Source organism: Garra rufa, chromosome 24, assembly GCF_049309525.1.
Source record: "Garra rufa chromosome 24, GarRuf1.0, whole genome shotgun sequence".
NCBI classification, from domain to species: domain Eukaryota; kingdom Metazoa; phylum Chordata; class Actinopteri; order Cypriniformes; family Cyprinidae; genus Garra; species Garra rufa.
In genome coordinates, this window is record NC_133384.1 from 14521137 (window position 1) to 14538725 (window position 17589).

Genomic DNA, 17589 nt, shown 5'->3' on the forward strand with positions numbered 1-17589 from the left:
ACAAGTCTTTCAGTCCCTGGCACTAAAAAACAGCCCCACAGCATGAGGCTTCTACCAGCACACTTTACTTTTGGGATGCTACTCTGCAGGTGTTGAGCAGTGCCTGGTTTCCTTCAAATATGATGCTTGGAATTGAAGTTTCTCACAGTCTGATCGTCCTTTAGGTGCAAATTACAAGTGTTTTCATGTGTCTTCATTGAGGAGGGGGATTGAGTCTTGCCACACCACCATAAAGACCAGATTGGTGGAGTGTTGCAGTGTGGTTTGTCCTTCTGTAGGTTTCTCCTATCTCCACATATGATCATGGAGCTCAACTACCGAGTGACCATCAGCTTCTTGGTCACCAGTCTTACCAAAGCCCTTCTCCAACAGTTGCTTAGTTTGGCCAGGAAGCCAGCTCTTAGAAGAGTCCAGGTTGTTCCAAACTTCTTCCATTAAAGGTAACAGAGACTACATGCTTCTGTGACCTTCAATGCTTTCCCAGATCTGTGCCTTGATGCAATCCTGTCTCTGAGCTGGACCTTAGGGTTTGGATTTTGCTCTGATATGCATTTTCAGCTGTTAGACCTTTAATTAAGACATGTGCCTTTCCAAATCATTCCCGTTCAATTGAATTTGCCGTAGGTTAACTTGACTTGAAGTGTAGTAACATCTACAAGCAACATGAGTGCTCCTTAGCTAAATTTCAAGTGTCCCAGATAAGGGTATGAATACTTATGCAATGGAATCGATTAAGTTTTTTTATTTGTAATAAATGTGCAAAGATGTTAAAACCTGTTTTTTGCTTAGCCATTATGGTGTAGGGAGTGAAGATTGATGTGGAAAAAGTAATTTAAAGCAGGTTAGCATAAGGCAGCAACATAAAACATGAAAGGAATGAAGGGGTATGAATACTATTGCATTGTTGCATTCACCCACATTTATTTCTCTTACCGTAACAAAAGTGACTTTATTGAAAACAGTATATTTACATTTCAACAGATCACAGTTGATGGCGACTTTAGAGCATGGTATTGCTTCCACAAATCAATTCTTCATTTCTTCAACTCGCTTGTGTTAAACCTTGCCTTCAAAATGACTCATTTGGTCAAAATATGTATACTGCACCCTTCACAAACAATTTGACACATCTCTTTACCTCAAAGATTATAATATCCTTCCATATAACCAACATCCACCTGTAATCATCCTGTAAACCCACCTACAGTACATATAAGTGCTTTATCTCCTCAATGGTTTTATGAAACAATAGATAAGTATGAAGGCCTCTGATTCTTTCCCCTTATGTTTTGAAACTGACATTTAATCATTTTAGTCATATTCACTATATTAACAAAACAAAACTTTCAAGTCTTGTATACTTGGTAAGCAACATTTGCAGTATGAAAAGCTTTCCCATTCAGCACAAACAATCCAAAATGACTCAAATACATCTGTATTTGATGTGCATATAATCTAGCAACTATATATATATATATATCTATGTGAATTAAGTATCAGGGTGTTGGTGAGCAAAACAAAATATTAAATTAGTCTTTAGTCAGTCACATTGTCTGTTCCCTATTCCTTTTAAGATTGGCATCAGAAACAGCTTTGATAGTTTGATACTTCAGCAACACAAAACCTGCACATGCAGGGTTCCATGAGGACCTGGTCCATGAGTCTCTTCCCCATTTGAGGGGCCCAGCTTGAGAGGAAACAAACTCAGTCCATCTTAAGGCTACGGTAGATGTAACGAATAAAAGCCAGAGAAGCCCAGAAGGAGACCGTTCCCAGCATGAGTGAGAAAACAAACGCGGTGAGCAAGGAATATCCGAAGAATTCAACGCTCTGTACAAGGCCGCTCATGTTGGAGCGATTGTGGTAGTAGAAGAGAGAGTAAACAAATATAAAGATGCCAGTGGAGCCTGTGCTAAGAACACTTCTCCACCACCAGCGGTAGTCCTCGCCCGAGAGCAGGAAGTAGGTGAGAGCCACAGAGATGCAGGCGCCCACCGAGAGCAGGATGGCAAACACGCACAACAGGATGCCGTAGAGTGTGTAGTGTTCACGACCCCACGCGGTGGCAAAGATGTAGTACAGTTCTACTGAGATGGCACTGCAATGTCAAGAGGAAAAAAAAATGTGAAAGGTCATAAAGAGTGATATGGTAGTATCATTTTACATAAAAGAAATAGTAATAAAAAAATAAACAACATTGTACTTATATAATGTATGTGACCCTGGACGTAGCACAGATATATTTGTAGCAATAGCCAAAAATGCATTGTATGGGTCAAAATGATCTATTTTTCTTTTGTGCCAAAATCATTCGGATATATAGTAAAGATCATGTTCCATGAAGATATTTTTGTGAATTTCCTACAGTAAATATATCCTAACTTAATTTTTGATTTGTAATATGCATTGCTAAGAACTTAATCTGGACATCATAAAAGGCAATTTTTTTAGTATTTACATTTCATCAATCTTAACAATTCAGCTTATATGTCCTTAATATCCTTAACACAATAACAATTCTATCCTTATTAAGCTTTTAGATGATGCATAAATCTCAATAAAAAGACCCATATGACTGGTTTTGTTTTGTGGTCCAGGGTCACATATTCTAAAAAGTAAAAAAACATTTTTAAATATTATATTATATATAAAAGCATATAGCAAGGGCACACTGTGTGGGTCTAAAATGTTGAATAATACAATATAATATAACACAATATAATGTAGTATAATATAATATAATATAACATTATATAATATAATGTAATATAATAAATAATATAATATAAAATAAATCACTTCTTTTTTTATATAATTAAAAAATATTTTCTATTATTTCTAATATTATATATGGGAATGTTTTTATTTATTATTTATATAAATATTATATATCATATTTACTTGCATCAAATATTCATTCTATATATAATATATACATCATTTTTAATATATTACCATGTTTTAAAAATGTCGAATTCTAAATAAAAATTCAATATATAATATCATATCATATATCATATATCATATACGATTGTAAAAATGTTTTCTATTATTTCTAATATTATATATGGGAATGTTTTTATTTATTATTTATATAAATATTATATACCATATTCACTTGCATAATGTTTCAAAAACATTTTCTTATGAAATATATATTATATATAAATATTATTTTATCTATACAACATTTTTAATATATCATGTTTTAAAAATGTCTTATTTTGATGTATAAATCTCAACTTCAAAATAATGGACCCTTATGACTGGTTTTGTGATCCAGGGTCTCATATTCTAAAATAAAACATAAAAAAATATTATGTTATATATAAAAGTATATAGCAGGGGCACACTGTATATATTATATAATATAATATAATATACAAAAGTTTTATATCATTTCTAATATTTTTATTTATTTATAATAAATATATAATTATATAAAAATATTATTTATATAATTTTTACTTGCATAATGTTTTAAAAACCTTTTCTTATAAAATGTATAAATATTATATGTAAAACATTTTTTTATATTTTACCATGTCTTACAATATCTTATTTTATAATATTTACTATTACATATAAAAAAGCATTTTCATATTATATTGTATTATATTACCATGTTTTCTTCCATACATAATTTTCAAAACTCTTCTCATATTATATATACAATATTACATTAAATATGGTATTATTTTAATATTCTATTTTCATTGCATAAAAGAAAAGATTCCATAGTCTGTAAACCTTTCGTAGAGATTCATAGCTTTTACCTGAAAGGCAGGAAGCCTCCGATGGCCATGTGCACGGCTGTGTGTTTGTACCAGGGCTGCTGGGGGATCTGGCGAGGTATGTTACGTGTGCGACACGGGGCCTGAAAGTTGCCTGCTCTGTTCTTTCCAACAATTCCACCAATGACAGTGAGAGGGAAACCCACCAGCACCCAGGCACCAAGCAGCAGAAGCACAGTGGTGGCAGGCAGGGCCTGAGTCGATCCACTCCACCAGTGAACAGAGTTCACCACACTCCAGGTGAAAAAAAGAGGGGCTAAACACATTAGAGAGCGAGAAATAGAAACGAGAAAGACAAAGAGAACAATGGTGAGTGGGCGAAATGTCAGTTACATCTACTTATGAATGATGAGCTATATTTGGAATAAATTACTAGCACACTTCAAAGTAACTACAATGAGTAGTACCCCGAAAATGGGTATTCATATTGAGCACACTGAATTTCATCTATAAGACCAGATGTAGAAGACTGTTGTCTCTCACCAGAGAAGAGTGCAGAGGTAAGGATAATATTCCAGACCCAGCGCTGGCCCTGAATCTGTGTGTAGAAGCTGCAGGAACAGTAACCTGACACACAACTGGTCAGAGCATACAATACAATCGCTGCAGAGTTTATGGCGCCATGGCGATGGACGTTAAACATCCCCAGCAGTGCCATGACAATGATTCCTAAAGAAACCAGGAAAGAGGATCCAAAAGGTCAGTGGGTTACCTGAAGATCATGTTCTTCCTGTATCCATCTGCAACTCTTTTCTCATTTTAATCCCAAATCTAAGATACTTCTCCCTCTCAGTTCAAATATTTAAGCATTTCATTGCTAAAATTATTTTAGACAAAATATTGCAAAATCATGTAAGCAAATATCAAAAGAAGTAATATTTTAGTAGTAGTAGTTCACTTTCAGAACAAAAATTGTCATCCAAGATGTTCATGTCTTTCTTTCTTCAGTCGTAAGGAAATTATGTTTTTTGACGAAAACATTTCAGGATTTCTCTCCATATAATGGACTTCTATGGTGCCCCAGAGTTTGAACTTACAAAATGCAGCTTCAAAAGGCTCTAAACGATCACAGCCGAGGAAAGAAAGGTCTTATCTAGAAAAATGATTGGTTATTTTCTTAAAAATTACAATTTATATACTTTTTAACCTCAAATGCTCATCTTGTCTAGCTCTGTGTGTACTCTGTGAAGAGATTAAAAAGTATATAAATTGTAAATGTTTTTAGAAAATAACCGATCGTTTCGCTAGATAAGGCCCTTCTTCCTCGGCTGGGATCATTTAGAGCCCTTTGAAGCTGCATTTAAACTGCATATTGGAAGTTCAAACTCGGGGGCACCATAGAAGTCCATTATATGGAGAGAAATCCTGAAATGTTTTCCTCAAAAAACACAATTTCTTTACGACTGAAGAAAGAAAGACATGGATCTTGGATGACAAGTGGGTGAGTGCATTATCTGTAAATTTTTGTTCTGAAAGTGAACTACTCTTTTAATGTAAAATTTTAAATGATTACAAATTCATTAATATGAATAATAATTCAATCCCTGTTTTAGTATTATATCACTATATTATTCATGAGTTTATTTATGTATTGGATATATGTGACCCTGGACCACAAAACCAGTCTTAAGTCGCTGGGGTATATTTGTAGCAATAGCTAAAAATACAATGTATGGGTCAAAATGATTGATTTTTCTTTTATGCCAAAATCATTAAGAAATTAAGTATGGATAATGTTCCATGAAGATATTTGTGGCTTTCCTACTATAAATATATCAAAACATATTTTTTGATTAGTAATATGCATTGCTAAGATCTTCATTTGCACAGCTTTAAAAGCGATTTTCTCAATATTTAGATTTGTTTGGCACCCTCAGATTCTAGATTTTCAAATAGTTGTGTCTCGGCCAAATATTGTCCTATCCTAACAAACCATAAATCAATGGAAGCTTATTTGTTTAGCTTTCATTTATTCAATTTTGGACCTTTATGACTGGTTTTGTGGTCCAGGGTCATAAATATATTTCTATAATGTAGTATGTCACACCTGTGGCCAGGGTCAGAAACTGCGCCCCGACCCCTAATACGGCACACAGGAGGCTCTTATATGGTGGGAAGCGAAAGACATCCGTGTGGATGATTTTCCATCCGTTATCCCCCTGATCCAGGTCATCACAGCTGCCATCTTCCTCCACATTATACCTGTACAAACATACAGTGACAGTGTTTGATTAGACCGCTGCTGTGCTGAGCCTTCCTCTTCCCAATATAGATAATTTAATGTAAAAAACATACTGTTTACTTAATTGCTTTCACCTTACTATGATACATTAAATAAAAAAATACAGAATATAAAAGGCAACAGTTATACAACCATTCAAAAGTTTAGGGGCAGTAAGATTTTTCAAAAATTAATTATTTTGCTAATAATAATAAAACATAAATAAATAATTATCATGAAGTAGAAGCCAAATAAATGTTTCTTAAGCACCAAATCAGCATATTAGATTTCTGAAAAATCATATGACCAGTGGAGTAATGGCTGCAAAAAGTTTAGCTTTTCCATCACAGAGAGAAATCACATTGTAAAAATGTATGGATAACAGCTATTTTAAATCATGATAATATTTCACAATATTACTGTTTTTTAATTGAATAAATGCTGTTTTTTGAGCATTAGAAACCTCTTTACACACACACACACACACACACACACACACACACACACACACACACACACACACACACACACACACACACACACACACACACACACACACACACACACACACACACACACACACACACACAAATCAAATCAAACCTTTGAACAGTAGTGTATATCTACACACTGTGATATATTCTCTGCTCTTTGTTTACATTTTACTGTAATTCTTGAGACTCCATTCCCTTCAAGAAAAACTGCTTGAAAATTAACTCAAGAGTGTACTAATGTAGCATTTCATTCAGCTATAGACGTCAGTACATTAACTTAAACCTCAATACATTAAGGCACAATGTCCTGGCAACTTGTTTGTGTGCACATGTTGCTCAGGGAACAACAGAGACACTTTAACATGAGCTCCCTGGTGTACTTCATGTACTACTAATTGAATGTGTAATATACACGTAACATAGTATTTACAATTTAAACAAACAGAACACGTGATCAGCTTTGATTTCCACCTTTAAGGTGATTCTTAATTGAAGCTTTTAGAAATTCAAAGCTCAGTAAATTATATAATATTAACAAATCATAATTTTGCAAAAAGTATTCCTACCAAGAACAATGACTAAAAATCTAACTAGTAGAAACATTATATTAGTGCCCACACCAACATGCACTGGTGAGATAGTTTGCTGCCTGTCACTTTAAATGCTCAAGTGGATTCTGATTGGCTGTCAATGTTTTTATTGTTCATCAGCTGGACAAAACTGTTCTTAAAGTGATTCCAATGTTATTACTCCTGTATGGCTTTATCATTAAAATGTGGACAGCCCTATTCTCACAGAATTAGAATATTCATTAAAAATGTATAGTTACAGTTATAGTCATCACCTTTGGTGAAAACAGCCTTAAAGGGATAGCTCACCTATAAATTAAAATTCTGTCATTAATTACTCACACTCATGACGTTACAAACTTGTACAAACCTTCATTCATCTCCAGAAAGCAAATTAAGATATTTTGGATGAAATCCGAGAGATTTCTGACCCTGCATCAATAGCAACTACCATGTTCAAGGCCCAAAAAGGCAGTAAGGATATTGTTAAAATAGTCCATGTGACATCAGTGGGTCAACCGCAATTTTCAAACACTTTTTCAAACATTCTCAAACACATTTTGTGTGCAAAGAAAACAAAAATAATGAATTTCTTCTCTTTTTCAACGTGGTAGTTGCGCTGCTGTCTATACAGGGTCAGAAAACTCTCGGATTTTATCAAAAATATCTTAATTTGTCTTTCGAAGATAGACAAAGGTCTTAAAGGATTTGGAGAGACATGAGGGTGAGTAAGTAATCCCAGAATTGTTTATTTTTGGGTAAACTGAACCGTGATTTCGGACATATCCTCACCTGGCAAAGTCGTTCTTCAGCACCCTCATGAGGATGATGATGACGAAGCCCAGTAGCAGTACCACCAGCACTAGTGAGTTGATGATGGACAACCAGTGGATTTCTAGAGTCTTAGGAAAGAAGGAATAGTCTCTAAGGCGCTCCGCCCTGCGTGACTGGGGCAACGTGCTCTCAAACCAGCGCACGCTGTAGGTGTGAGTGATCGTCAGACCACCGCTGCTGACACCATGGCCTGTCCCTCCCCCACCTTCCTCTAATGGCTCCGGCTTCACGTCCTTCACGGACACATTGGCGAAGATCACAGAGTCACCGTTGTACTCTATATTGAAGTCCAAGTGTGTCCACAACCCCACCTGTTGTACAAAAATAGAGGATGAAGCTGGGTTACTATAGATAACTTAAACCATAAAATGGTTAATTAGAAATTAAAATGTAAAAATAATAAAACCTATAAATATATATAAAAAAAGGTTAATAAAAATTACAAAACACAAAATATTAAAACTAAACTAATATAATATACAGTAACAATACATTGTATGAGTTAAAATTATGGATTTTTCATGTATGCCAAAAATCTTTAGTATATTAAGTAAATATCATGTTCCATGAAGATATTGTTTTAAAATTCCTACTGTAAATATATCAAAACCTTATTTTTGATAAGTAATATGCATTGCTAAGAACTTAATTTGGACAACTTTAATGGCGATTTTCTCAATATTTAGATTTTCTTTGCTCCCTCAGATTCCAGATTTTCAAATAATGTACATATTTAGTATTTTACTATCTCTAATTCAAAAGTTTGGGATTGGTAAGAATTTTTACTTCTTTTGAAATAATGTCTCTTATGCTCACCAAAATTTATCAGATCCAAAATACAGTAAAACAGTAATATTGTTAATTATTATTACAATTTAAAAATAACTGTTTTCTATTTCAATATATTTTTGACAAAAAAAAAAAATCAATTTCTGTGATGCAAAGATGAAGTCATGCTAATATGATGATTTTGCTCTTGAGAAACATTTATCATTATCAATGTTGAAAACTTTGCTTTTGCTTTTTTTATGATTTTTTTAAATGAAAACCGTGATACATTTTTTCTAGTGGTGGGCCGTTATCGACGTTAACGTGCTGCGTTAACGTGAGACTCTTATCGGGCGATAAAAAAAATATCGCCGTTAATCTATTCTCAAAGTTGGGTTGGGAGCTGGGTCTAAACTACGCAAGATATGATGACTTTCACCTTGATATTTTAGCGCGGATGACGTATACCTAGTCGAATTGCACTGTAGGGGGCGAGAACGAGTCTTCAACTTCTGTGAAATTACCACATCAAATGAGACGTGCTGACATTGATGCAGTTATGAAGCCGCTTCAGGGCAGGTGCGTTGCTAGACCCTTTTTACTGGGGCACGTGAGTTATAATTTACTTTGATAATCCCGAAATAAAGACATTAAACTATATGCAACAACTGAATTGACGCTTCTAAAAGCAACGCAGTTTAATCGAAGACTATGCACGCAGAAATCCATGCCCGTGCGCGTCTGTGTATTTACCGGCAACACGCACGTCGTGCAGCCTTTTGCGCACAAGTACTTGGTTACACAAGTTTGTATAGGTAATTATGTTGTAAATGCAATTGTCAAGCAGTTTGTGATGCATTTTGGAAACAGAAGATGAGCGCCTGATCTAATGCGCCACCTGGCCCGTTCTCGAAGACTTACTTTTAGTCATTATTTGGGTAGCACACATATTCTGAATGCCTTCAGCAGAATTCAAATTAGCCATTTTAACCTAGATTAATCTAGATTAATTCCAAGATTTAATCTAGATTAATCTAGATTAAAAAAATCTATGCCCACCCCTAATTTTTTCATAAAATTCTTTGATGAACAGCAAGTTCAAAAGAACAGAATTTCTTAGAAACTGAATTAATGCATTTACTATCACTTTACATCAATTTTAAGCATTCTTGCTAAATTAAAGTCATAATTTCTTTCAAAAAGAAAAAAAAATCATACTGACATCAAACTTTTGAACAGTAGTTATAAATGTATGCATCAAATATTTTAATATTTAAAAAAAAGATTTGGTTAAACACCCTTGTTTTGATATATTCTTCTCTAATGTAATGAAATTCACGAATTTATATTTGTGCCAAAATGTCTAAACATGTTTGTGTGACTTTAAAAAGACCTTGTGGCTGTGAGGCAGGAATCCACTCTCTTCCATGTATCCCACGAACCCCCAGATGGGGATGTCATCTAGGACGAACTCAAAGTAATACAGCTCCTCAATCGCCTCTCGCAACTGATCCACCTGTTTTTCAAAAATATGTAAAGTGTGAGACACCAAAAACAATTCCTTTCCCCTACGTCTCTGCCGCTTCCTGTTTCACTACATGAAAATGTTTTAAATCCTGCCTGAGGAGATTTGACGTCCTACAGAGTTGAGTACCAACCCCCTAACACACCCTTCACTATCATTCTCAAATGAACCAGAAAACCTTGACTAGCTGGTTCAGCTATGTTTGATTAGAGCTGGAGCAGGATGGAGAATTTCTGCCATAAATGCAAACAGTTCACATTGCTTGGGATTTTCCATTCCTACTGCACAAGTAAAAAGAAAAAGGTCACATTTTACAATTTTCAAATAAGATTATTTCGCTACCTCTTTTTCAGAGAGAGTGAGCTTGCATAACGTCTGTCTCTCAGTGTTTTCCTTAAAGTGGATGTTGTAAAGAGATTCAGCCATACGGTCTCCATCCAACACCTCTCCCAGGCTCAAGGCTTTATGATGGACCTGCAAACACATCAATCATATCACAAGGTGATATATCCGCACCTATACTTGTATTGCCCCATAAGATCATAAACCAAGCACACTACTAGATCTAGATAACACTGAATAGTGACGTGCACACTCACCTCTTTAGGTCTACATACTGGCAGGGTGTAATAGTGATAGGTTTCCTGGGGGTTGTGATACGGACCAACTTTATTAACATACAGGATCACCGGATCACCTGGTTTGTAACTGACTGCCCAGCCAAAGTGCGGCAGCAAGCACAGAATCAGCACACAGAGCCTCATGGATCGACCAGCGACACGCAGGCCTGAACATTCCAGTCTTGCTGTCATGACAACACCTGTCGGTTGATAAATCAAGACTGTAAAAGGGGTCAGCAACTATGCAAACAACAAAAAAACATTTACATAATTACTTTAAGTGGTTGACAGGTCCTAAGGTCTGACAGGCTAGACTCAATCTAGAGTTATTTTAATGGCTTCTATTATTTTCATTTTATTTTTAAGACTAAATTTAGAGACTACATAAACTATTAAAAAACACAATCATGATTTTTCATTTTGGGATGAACTGTCCCTTTAAGAGAAATGGTCACAGCACCTAAAATAAACATTTTCTCTTCATCACTGTCGTCTTAAGAAGCACAGGTATATTTGTAGCTATAGGCAAAAATACATTGCTTGGGTCAAAATGATAGATTTTTCTTTTATGGCAAAAATCATTAGGATATTACGTAAAGATCATGTTCCATAAAGATATTTTGTACATTTCCTACTGTAAACATATCAAAACCTAATTTTTGATTAGTAATATGCATTGCTAAGAACTTCACTTGGACAACTTTAAAGGCAATTTCTACCATTTTTTTGCACCCTCAGATTTTAAAATAGGTGTATCTCAGCCAAATATTGTCCTATCCTAACATAAATGAATCCATCAATTGAAAGCTTTCAGATGATGTATAAATCTCAATTTATAAAAATTGACCCTTATGACTGGTTTTTTGGTCCAGGGTCACATAAAAATGTATTAATAAATTTTTTTGACTTTTAGACTTTTTGAATCTTAAAAAAAGTAAATGGGCATATTATTCAAATACTGCATGCTAGACTTGTAAAACTTGGACATATAAAACTGTTTTAAGTGGCTAAGTAATTATTATTATTATACATTTTATGCCTTCACATAAATGGAATGGCTGCATTAAATACTGTAGTTATAAAAACTGAAACGTGTGGTTTAAAAAAAAATCATGATTTAATTTTTAGAAGAAAAAACCTCTTAAAAAAAAGTCTTTCTCATTTATATAAATTTATTTTTTCAATTATATTTCAATTTTGATATTTTACATATAAATGAATAATGAAAAAAATAAAGTTCATAAACATAATATGCATCAAGTACATGTGACCCTGGACCACAAAACTAGTCATAAGAGTCTTTTTTGTTTTGTTTTTTAACTGGGATTTATACATCATCTGAAAGCTGAATTAATAAGCTTGTTAGGATAAGACAATATTTGTCAGAGATGCAACCATCTGGAGTCTGAGAGTGAAAATCTAAATATTGAGAAAATCTCCCTAAAGTGGTCCAAATGAAGTTCTTAATGCATATTATTACACAATGTATTTTTGGCTATTGCTACAAGTACACACATTTTACTTAAGACTGGTTTGGTGTCTAGGATCACATATAAGATTTCACTAAAGCAACATAATTACATAATTATTATTGTAAATGAAACATACAGTTAAATAAATGAACAATAATGTAAAACACAAATTATAGTTGTAATTACATAAATAAGCACTGAGCAATATAAATGAACAACATATACTTACTATAGTGTTGGCGCTTGGTTAAGTTGCTTGTGCTTATGCATAATTAAACAATATTACAATAGAAAGTACTTGCAACATGTAAAACAAGGACACTATAAAATGTAAATATAAAGTGCTACAGAAATTAGACTTTGTTGAGTCTTCTAATGCAAAAAAACAAGACCATCTCTCCAACGTCTTGGTTAATTCAAATCAGTTCTGAGAGCCTAAATAAACAGACATAGCTAGCATCTTTCAGATATAAACAAATCATATACAAATCGATCTCATTTAAAAGCACTATAAACCAATTTCGCCTGCTAACGTGCTTGAAATACTTCCGCATCAGATAAATGCAACAGACCTGTTTCAGATGCCTCCTAGGATTCCTCAGAATCGCTTCTTTCTTTTCAAAATCCAGTCAACAGCACTCGCGTATGTGTAATATCATATCCGGACATTGCTGGAGACATTAAAGATATCCGATCTTTGCTTTTAGGCGATGAAACAGCCGAAAGGTCGAGATCAGCAGCGGCGCACAGCGAATCCACGTCACCTCAAAAAATAAAAACACCCTTATTGGGATCTTCCGGGGTGGGCGGGGCTACAACGCAACACCTGCACCTGCTTCGACGAGTCTTTGCATTTTTAATTCACAGCTTTAAGTGTGATTTTAATCACATAAAACATTTATCGTGTGTTTTAGGAGGCGATAAGCGGTGCTGGGAAATTTCTTCGCTCTCATTGATGTCTTACCAGTCCTGACTAATCGATCGAGATGCACGTTCTGTTGTTTGCCCTAGCGTAGGCTGAACTAGACAATTTAGAGAAATAGATTCCATCGTCAGAAATTCGATTATATATGCCTGTATTAGAATTCGCGCGAAATTGACGGCACTTTCTGGCGCGGTTGTGTTTGTGTGCATGACTGAAAGCGAGAAGCTAAAGCATTTTATTGGTAAGTGTTCTTTAATTTCTGCATTTTACAGCTTTTGAACCGTTGGTACAGATATGCAGCGTCTGTTTAAGCGGCTTTATCACACGCTTGAGGGTTTTTAAGCTTCGTTTTGGATGTTGTTTGTTTTTCTTCGTTCTTCACTGTGTTCATTCACACTGATGTATGACCTGCTCCGTGTTTCTATAAAATAATTTACTGTTTGCTGACTTATTGCATCTAATAATTTAGTTTCTGTGTATTTAAATTCTTTCAGAGCTCTGATAATAAGATATTTCATCACTATGGGAATTCATGGACTTGCAAAGCTTATTGCAGATCATGCGCCTTCAGCTATCAAGGAACAGGACATCAAAAGTTACTTTGGTAAGACATCCAATCAATTAAATAGTATTTCTTTGGTGATGGAACTCAAATATGTAACCCTGGACCACAAAACCAGTCATAAGGGAATTTTTTTTTTTAATTGATATTTGTACATCATCTGAAATCTGAATAAATAGGCTTTCCAAAAATGTATGGTTTGTTAGGATAGGACAATATTTCGAGGTGCAACTATTTGATAATCTGGAATCGGAGGGTGCAAAAAATCTATATAGAGAAAATTGCCTTTAAAGTGGCATGCATATTAATAATCAAATTAAAGTTTGATATTCATGGTAGGAAATGTACAAAATATCTTAAATGGAGCATGATTTTTACCTTATATCCTATAGATTTTTGGCATAAAAGAAAATTTGATAATTTTGACCCATGCAGTGTATTTTTAAATATATTGCTACAAATATACCCATGCTACTTAAAGTAGATCACTTTCAGAACAAAAATGTACAGATAATGTACTCACCCCCTTGTCATCCAAGATGTTCATGTCTTTCTTTCTTTAGTCACAATGAAATTGTTTTTTGAGTAAAACATTTCAGGATTTCTCTCCATATAATTGACTTCTATGGTGCCCCAGAGTTTGAACTTCCAAAATGCAGCTTTAAACGTCTCTAAACGATCACAGCCAAGGAAAGAAGGGTCTTATCTAGCAAAGCAATCGCTTTGCAAGCTGAGACCCTTCATCCTTAGCTGGGATCATTTAGAGCCCTTTGAAGCTGCATTTAAACTGCATTTTGGAAGTTCAAACTCGGGGGCACCATAGAAGTCCATTATATGGAGAGAAATCGTGAAATGTTTTCCTCAAAAAACACCATTTCTTTACTACTGAAGAAAGAAAGACATGAACATCTTGGATGACAAGGGGGTGAGTACATTATCTGTAGATTTTTATTGTGAAAGTGAACTACTCCTTTAAGGTTGAAGTTTTGTGGTTATGTGTCAAACATAGTATGTGAGTGTTAGCATCTTATATTTATGTGTTTTACTTGCATGCAGGAAGGAAAATTGCTATTGATGCGTCCATGTGCATCTACCAGTTTTTGATTGCGGTTAGACAAGACGGTAATGTGTTACAAAATGAAGATGGAGAGACTACTAGGTATGTAGGTTTGTCTACTGTCATTTGTCCAAGTCTGTGAGGAAACCTCACGAGCTGATTAAGTGCAAAGCATATACTTTTAGTTTCTAACCATGTGCTACTTTACATTTGCATGGTCATAATATTTATGCACCCTTTTTGTCTCCACAGCCACCTCATGGGTATGTTCTACAGGACTATCCGAATGCTGGAGAGCGGCATTAAGCCGGTTTATGTGTTTGATGGGAAGCCCCCTCAGCTGAAGTCAGGAGAGGTGCGTCAGAAATGCACAATCACTCAAAATAAGAAGCCAATGCAACCTGGAAACAGAATGTTTACATCACAACTTAAGTGTATATCTATTTACATTTAACATAAAAAAAAAAAAAGAAGGTAGCTGCCAGAAATTCACTGTAAAAATATTGAGGCAGTATTACAGGATGGTTTATTGGTGCTTGTGTTCTTGCAACTTGTATGTAATGTTAATATACCAAGCAACTTCAACTAACAATATCTGCTTTTTACTCTAAACTATAATTATAACCAGTGTAATATTAAAGTTATTATAGAAAGCCATAATAAATCAGAGTTTGTTGTAAGTGGCCTTTCCATAAAACATGACCTTGTATTTCTGGGTGAGATGGTGACACTAAAATAATACAAAAAACATTAATTAAATGGCAAAAAAACACATCCTAATTAACGTTACAGATAACAAGAAAAAGAAGAAATAATTATTTATATAAAATATACCTGTATGTGATATCATGTAGGAACTTATGAGAAAGTCTTTTTACCATTTTCCTCTGTAAATTATTTAAATGTGCATACATTTGGTAGTATTTTACAGTACAGAGGCATATAATGCAGTGTAAATATTTGTTTTTAGCATACACTACCATTTAAACGTTTTTTAACCGTAAGAATTCTCTTCTGCTCACCAAGCCTGCATTTAATTGATCATAAATACAGCAAAAGCATTAATATTGTGGAATATTTTTACTATTTCAAATAACTGCTTTCTATTTAAATATATATTAAAATGTTATTTATTCCTTTGATCAAAGTAGGGCTGTGCGATATGGACAAAATAAACCTATCACGATTTTCTTATTTATTCCTTTGATCAAAGTAGGGCTGTGCGATATGGACAAAATAAACCTATCACGATTTTCTTAAACAGTACTGCGATTTCGATTTTAATCACGATTTTGACACAGACATGTTTTACAGTGTGAATCTAAAACATTTTTTTAAAGGAAAAAATTAGATCTTTATCAAAGACCTGTAACATGTCTCTAAAACAGAAGGTGGAAACAAAATCACCTAGCAGGTGAAAAAAAGGTAGGAGCACCAAAAAAAAAAAATTTAGGCGCACCCAATTTCTTTTTAGTAATGCACTGATCTTGATTCTTCATGGCTGATTCTGACAGCAGATGTTTTACAAGCACATGATCAAAGTAGGCTACTCTTTCAATATTCAAAGTGTCGCTCTCTAAACGCGGGATATTAAAATTGCTTTTGAATGCGCGTCCGCGTTTTACTTTTGGTTTCGTTTTAACGATCGTGCGAGACTCTCAACGGCGCTGAGCGTGCATTCTACAATAAAAGAGATTATTTTAACAAAACCATTTGAAATATGAGAGGACACAAACGGGATTTTGCAAAGCATGTCCCCAGTGGAAAATACGCCTCTGTGTGAGTGGAACTCTGCCGCTGAGTTATCATCTGATGTGAATGAATGCCGCGTTGTACAGTATATGGCCAGAATTGTATGTGACAGAATGTACGCTATAGCACGAAATATATTATATTTCTTCAAAAGCAGTTTGTGGAGAGCTTTTATTTTTCACAATCGAAAGAGAGAACGGCGAACCTGTCACTGTATCAGCTCCCAGCAGTCTGTGCAGTAGTCAGGCTAGCAAAAGTTTTGTAAAGAAATTAAACCAAGTCGGACCACAACAGTGTCTCGCACTCGCACGAATGCTCCCAAATATAATTTCCGGTCACGCAGATTAAATTTTGGGAGCATATGCGACCAAAACGTTCACAATTTCGAGCCCTGCCTAGTAAAGGTAGAACAAAATGTCTTTAGAACAGACCTATGGCAAAAAGTAAGTATGTGTGTGCGTATGTTTGAAAAAAACAACAACCCAGACCACAGTGTCCCTCATAAAAACAATTAGAACACTGACAGAGTCTAGCTGCTTTCTGCTAAGAAAACCAGCATGACCATTTCAGGTTTCAAGCATGAAGGTTGGCATGTTCTTGCTCTCTGTTTAGGCACGCTGTGTTGTGATCGGTTCAAATAGCATGCTGCAGGAAAAGTATCAGTCGAGTGCGTGCAAAAAATCGTGCTGTAAGGCGATTTAGAAATCGTGCATGTTCACATCGCGATTTCGATACGATTTCAATTAATCGCACAGCCCTAGATCAAAGCTAAAATTTCAGCCTCATTATTCCAGTCACATGATCCTTCAGAAATCATTTGAATATGCTGATTTGCTTTAAGAAACATTTTTTTTTTTATTATTATTACCAATATTTACAGTAATTTTTATTCAGGATTCTTTGATGAATAGAAAGATCCAAAGATCAGCATTTATCAGAAATAAAAAGCTTTTGTAATATTTTACCAACATTCTATTCAAAAGTTGAACCGGTGTT

The 17589-nt window shown here is 34.6% G+C and overlaps 2 protein-coding genes across 2 annotated transcripts in view; one reads left to right on the forward strand and one right to left on the reverse strand.

Annotated features, from left to right (window-relative positions):
• Window positions 1-896: 896 nt before the first annotated feature.
• Window positions 897-13240, reverse strand: tm9sf1 (transmembrane 9 superfamily member 1). Its single transcript, XM_073830816.1, has 9 exons — window positions 12870-13240; window positions 10805-11025; window positions 10548-10679; window positions 10074-10196; window positions 7871-8223; window positions 5842-5996; window positions 4278-4463; window positions 3777-4050; window positions 897-2098 (listed from the first exon to the last, which is right to left on the reverse strand). The coding sequence occupies exons 2-9, from the start codon at window positions 11015-11017 to the stop codon at window positions 1705-1707; spliced, it is 1830 nt and encodes a 609-aa protein (XP_073686917.1). The 5' UTR covers window positions 11018-11025; window positions 12870-13240; the 3' UTR covers window positions 897-1704.
• An 87-nt stretch (window positions 13241-13327) lies between these two features.
• fen1 (flap structure-specific endonuclease 1) overlaps window positions 13328-17589 on the forward strand; it is a 9514-nt gene continuing 5252 nt past the window's right edge. Inside the window, exons 1-4 of the mRNA XM_073831037.1 lie at window positions 13328-13463; window positions 13717-13826; window positions 14841-14943; window positions 15094-15196. Of these exons, the coding sequence (XP_073687138.1) occupies window positions 13745-13826; window positions 14841-14943; window positions 15094-15196 (288 nt within the window). The 5' untranslated portion in view covers window positions 13328-13463; window positions 13717-13744. The remainder of the gene's footprint in view (window positions 13464-13716; window positions 13827-14840; window positions 14944-15093; window positions 15197-17589) is intronic.

Coding starts and splice junctions, on each gene's coding strand:
- tm9sf1 (XM_073830816.1), bottom strand. CDS start 11,017: ATGACAGCAAGACTGGAATGTTCAGGCCTGCGTGTCGCTGGTCGATCC. Junction 10,197..10,547: donor TCACTCTCTCTGAAAAAGAG/GTAGCGAAATAA, acceptor TTTGAAAAACAG/GTGGATCAGTTGCGAGAGGC. Junction 8,224..10,073: donor TCCTGCCTCACAGCCACAAG/GTCTTTTTAAAG, acceptor TTTGTACAACAG/GTGGGGTTGTGGACACACTT.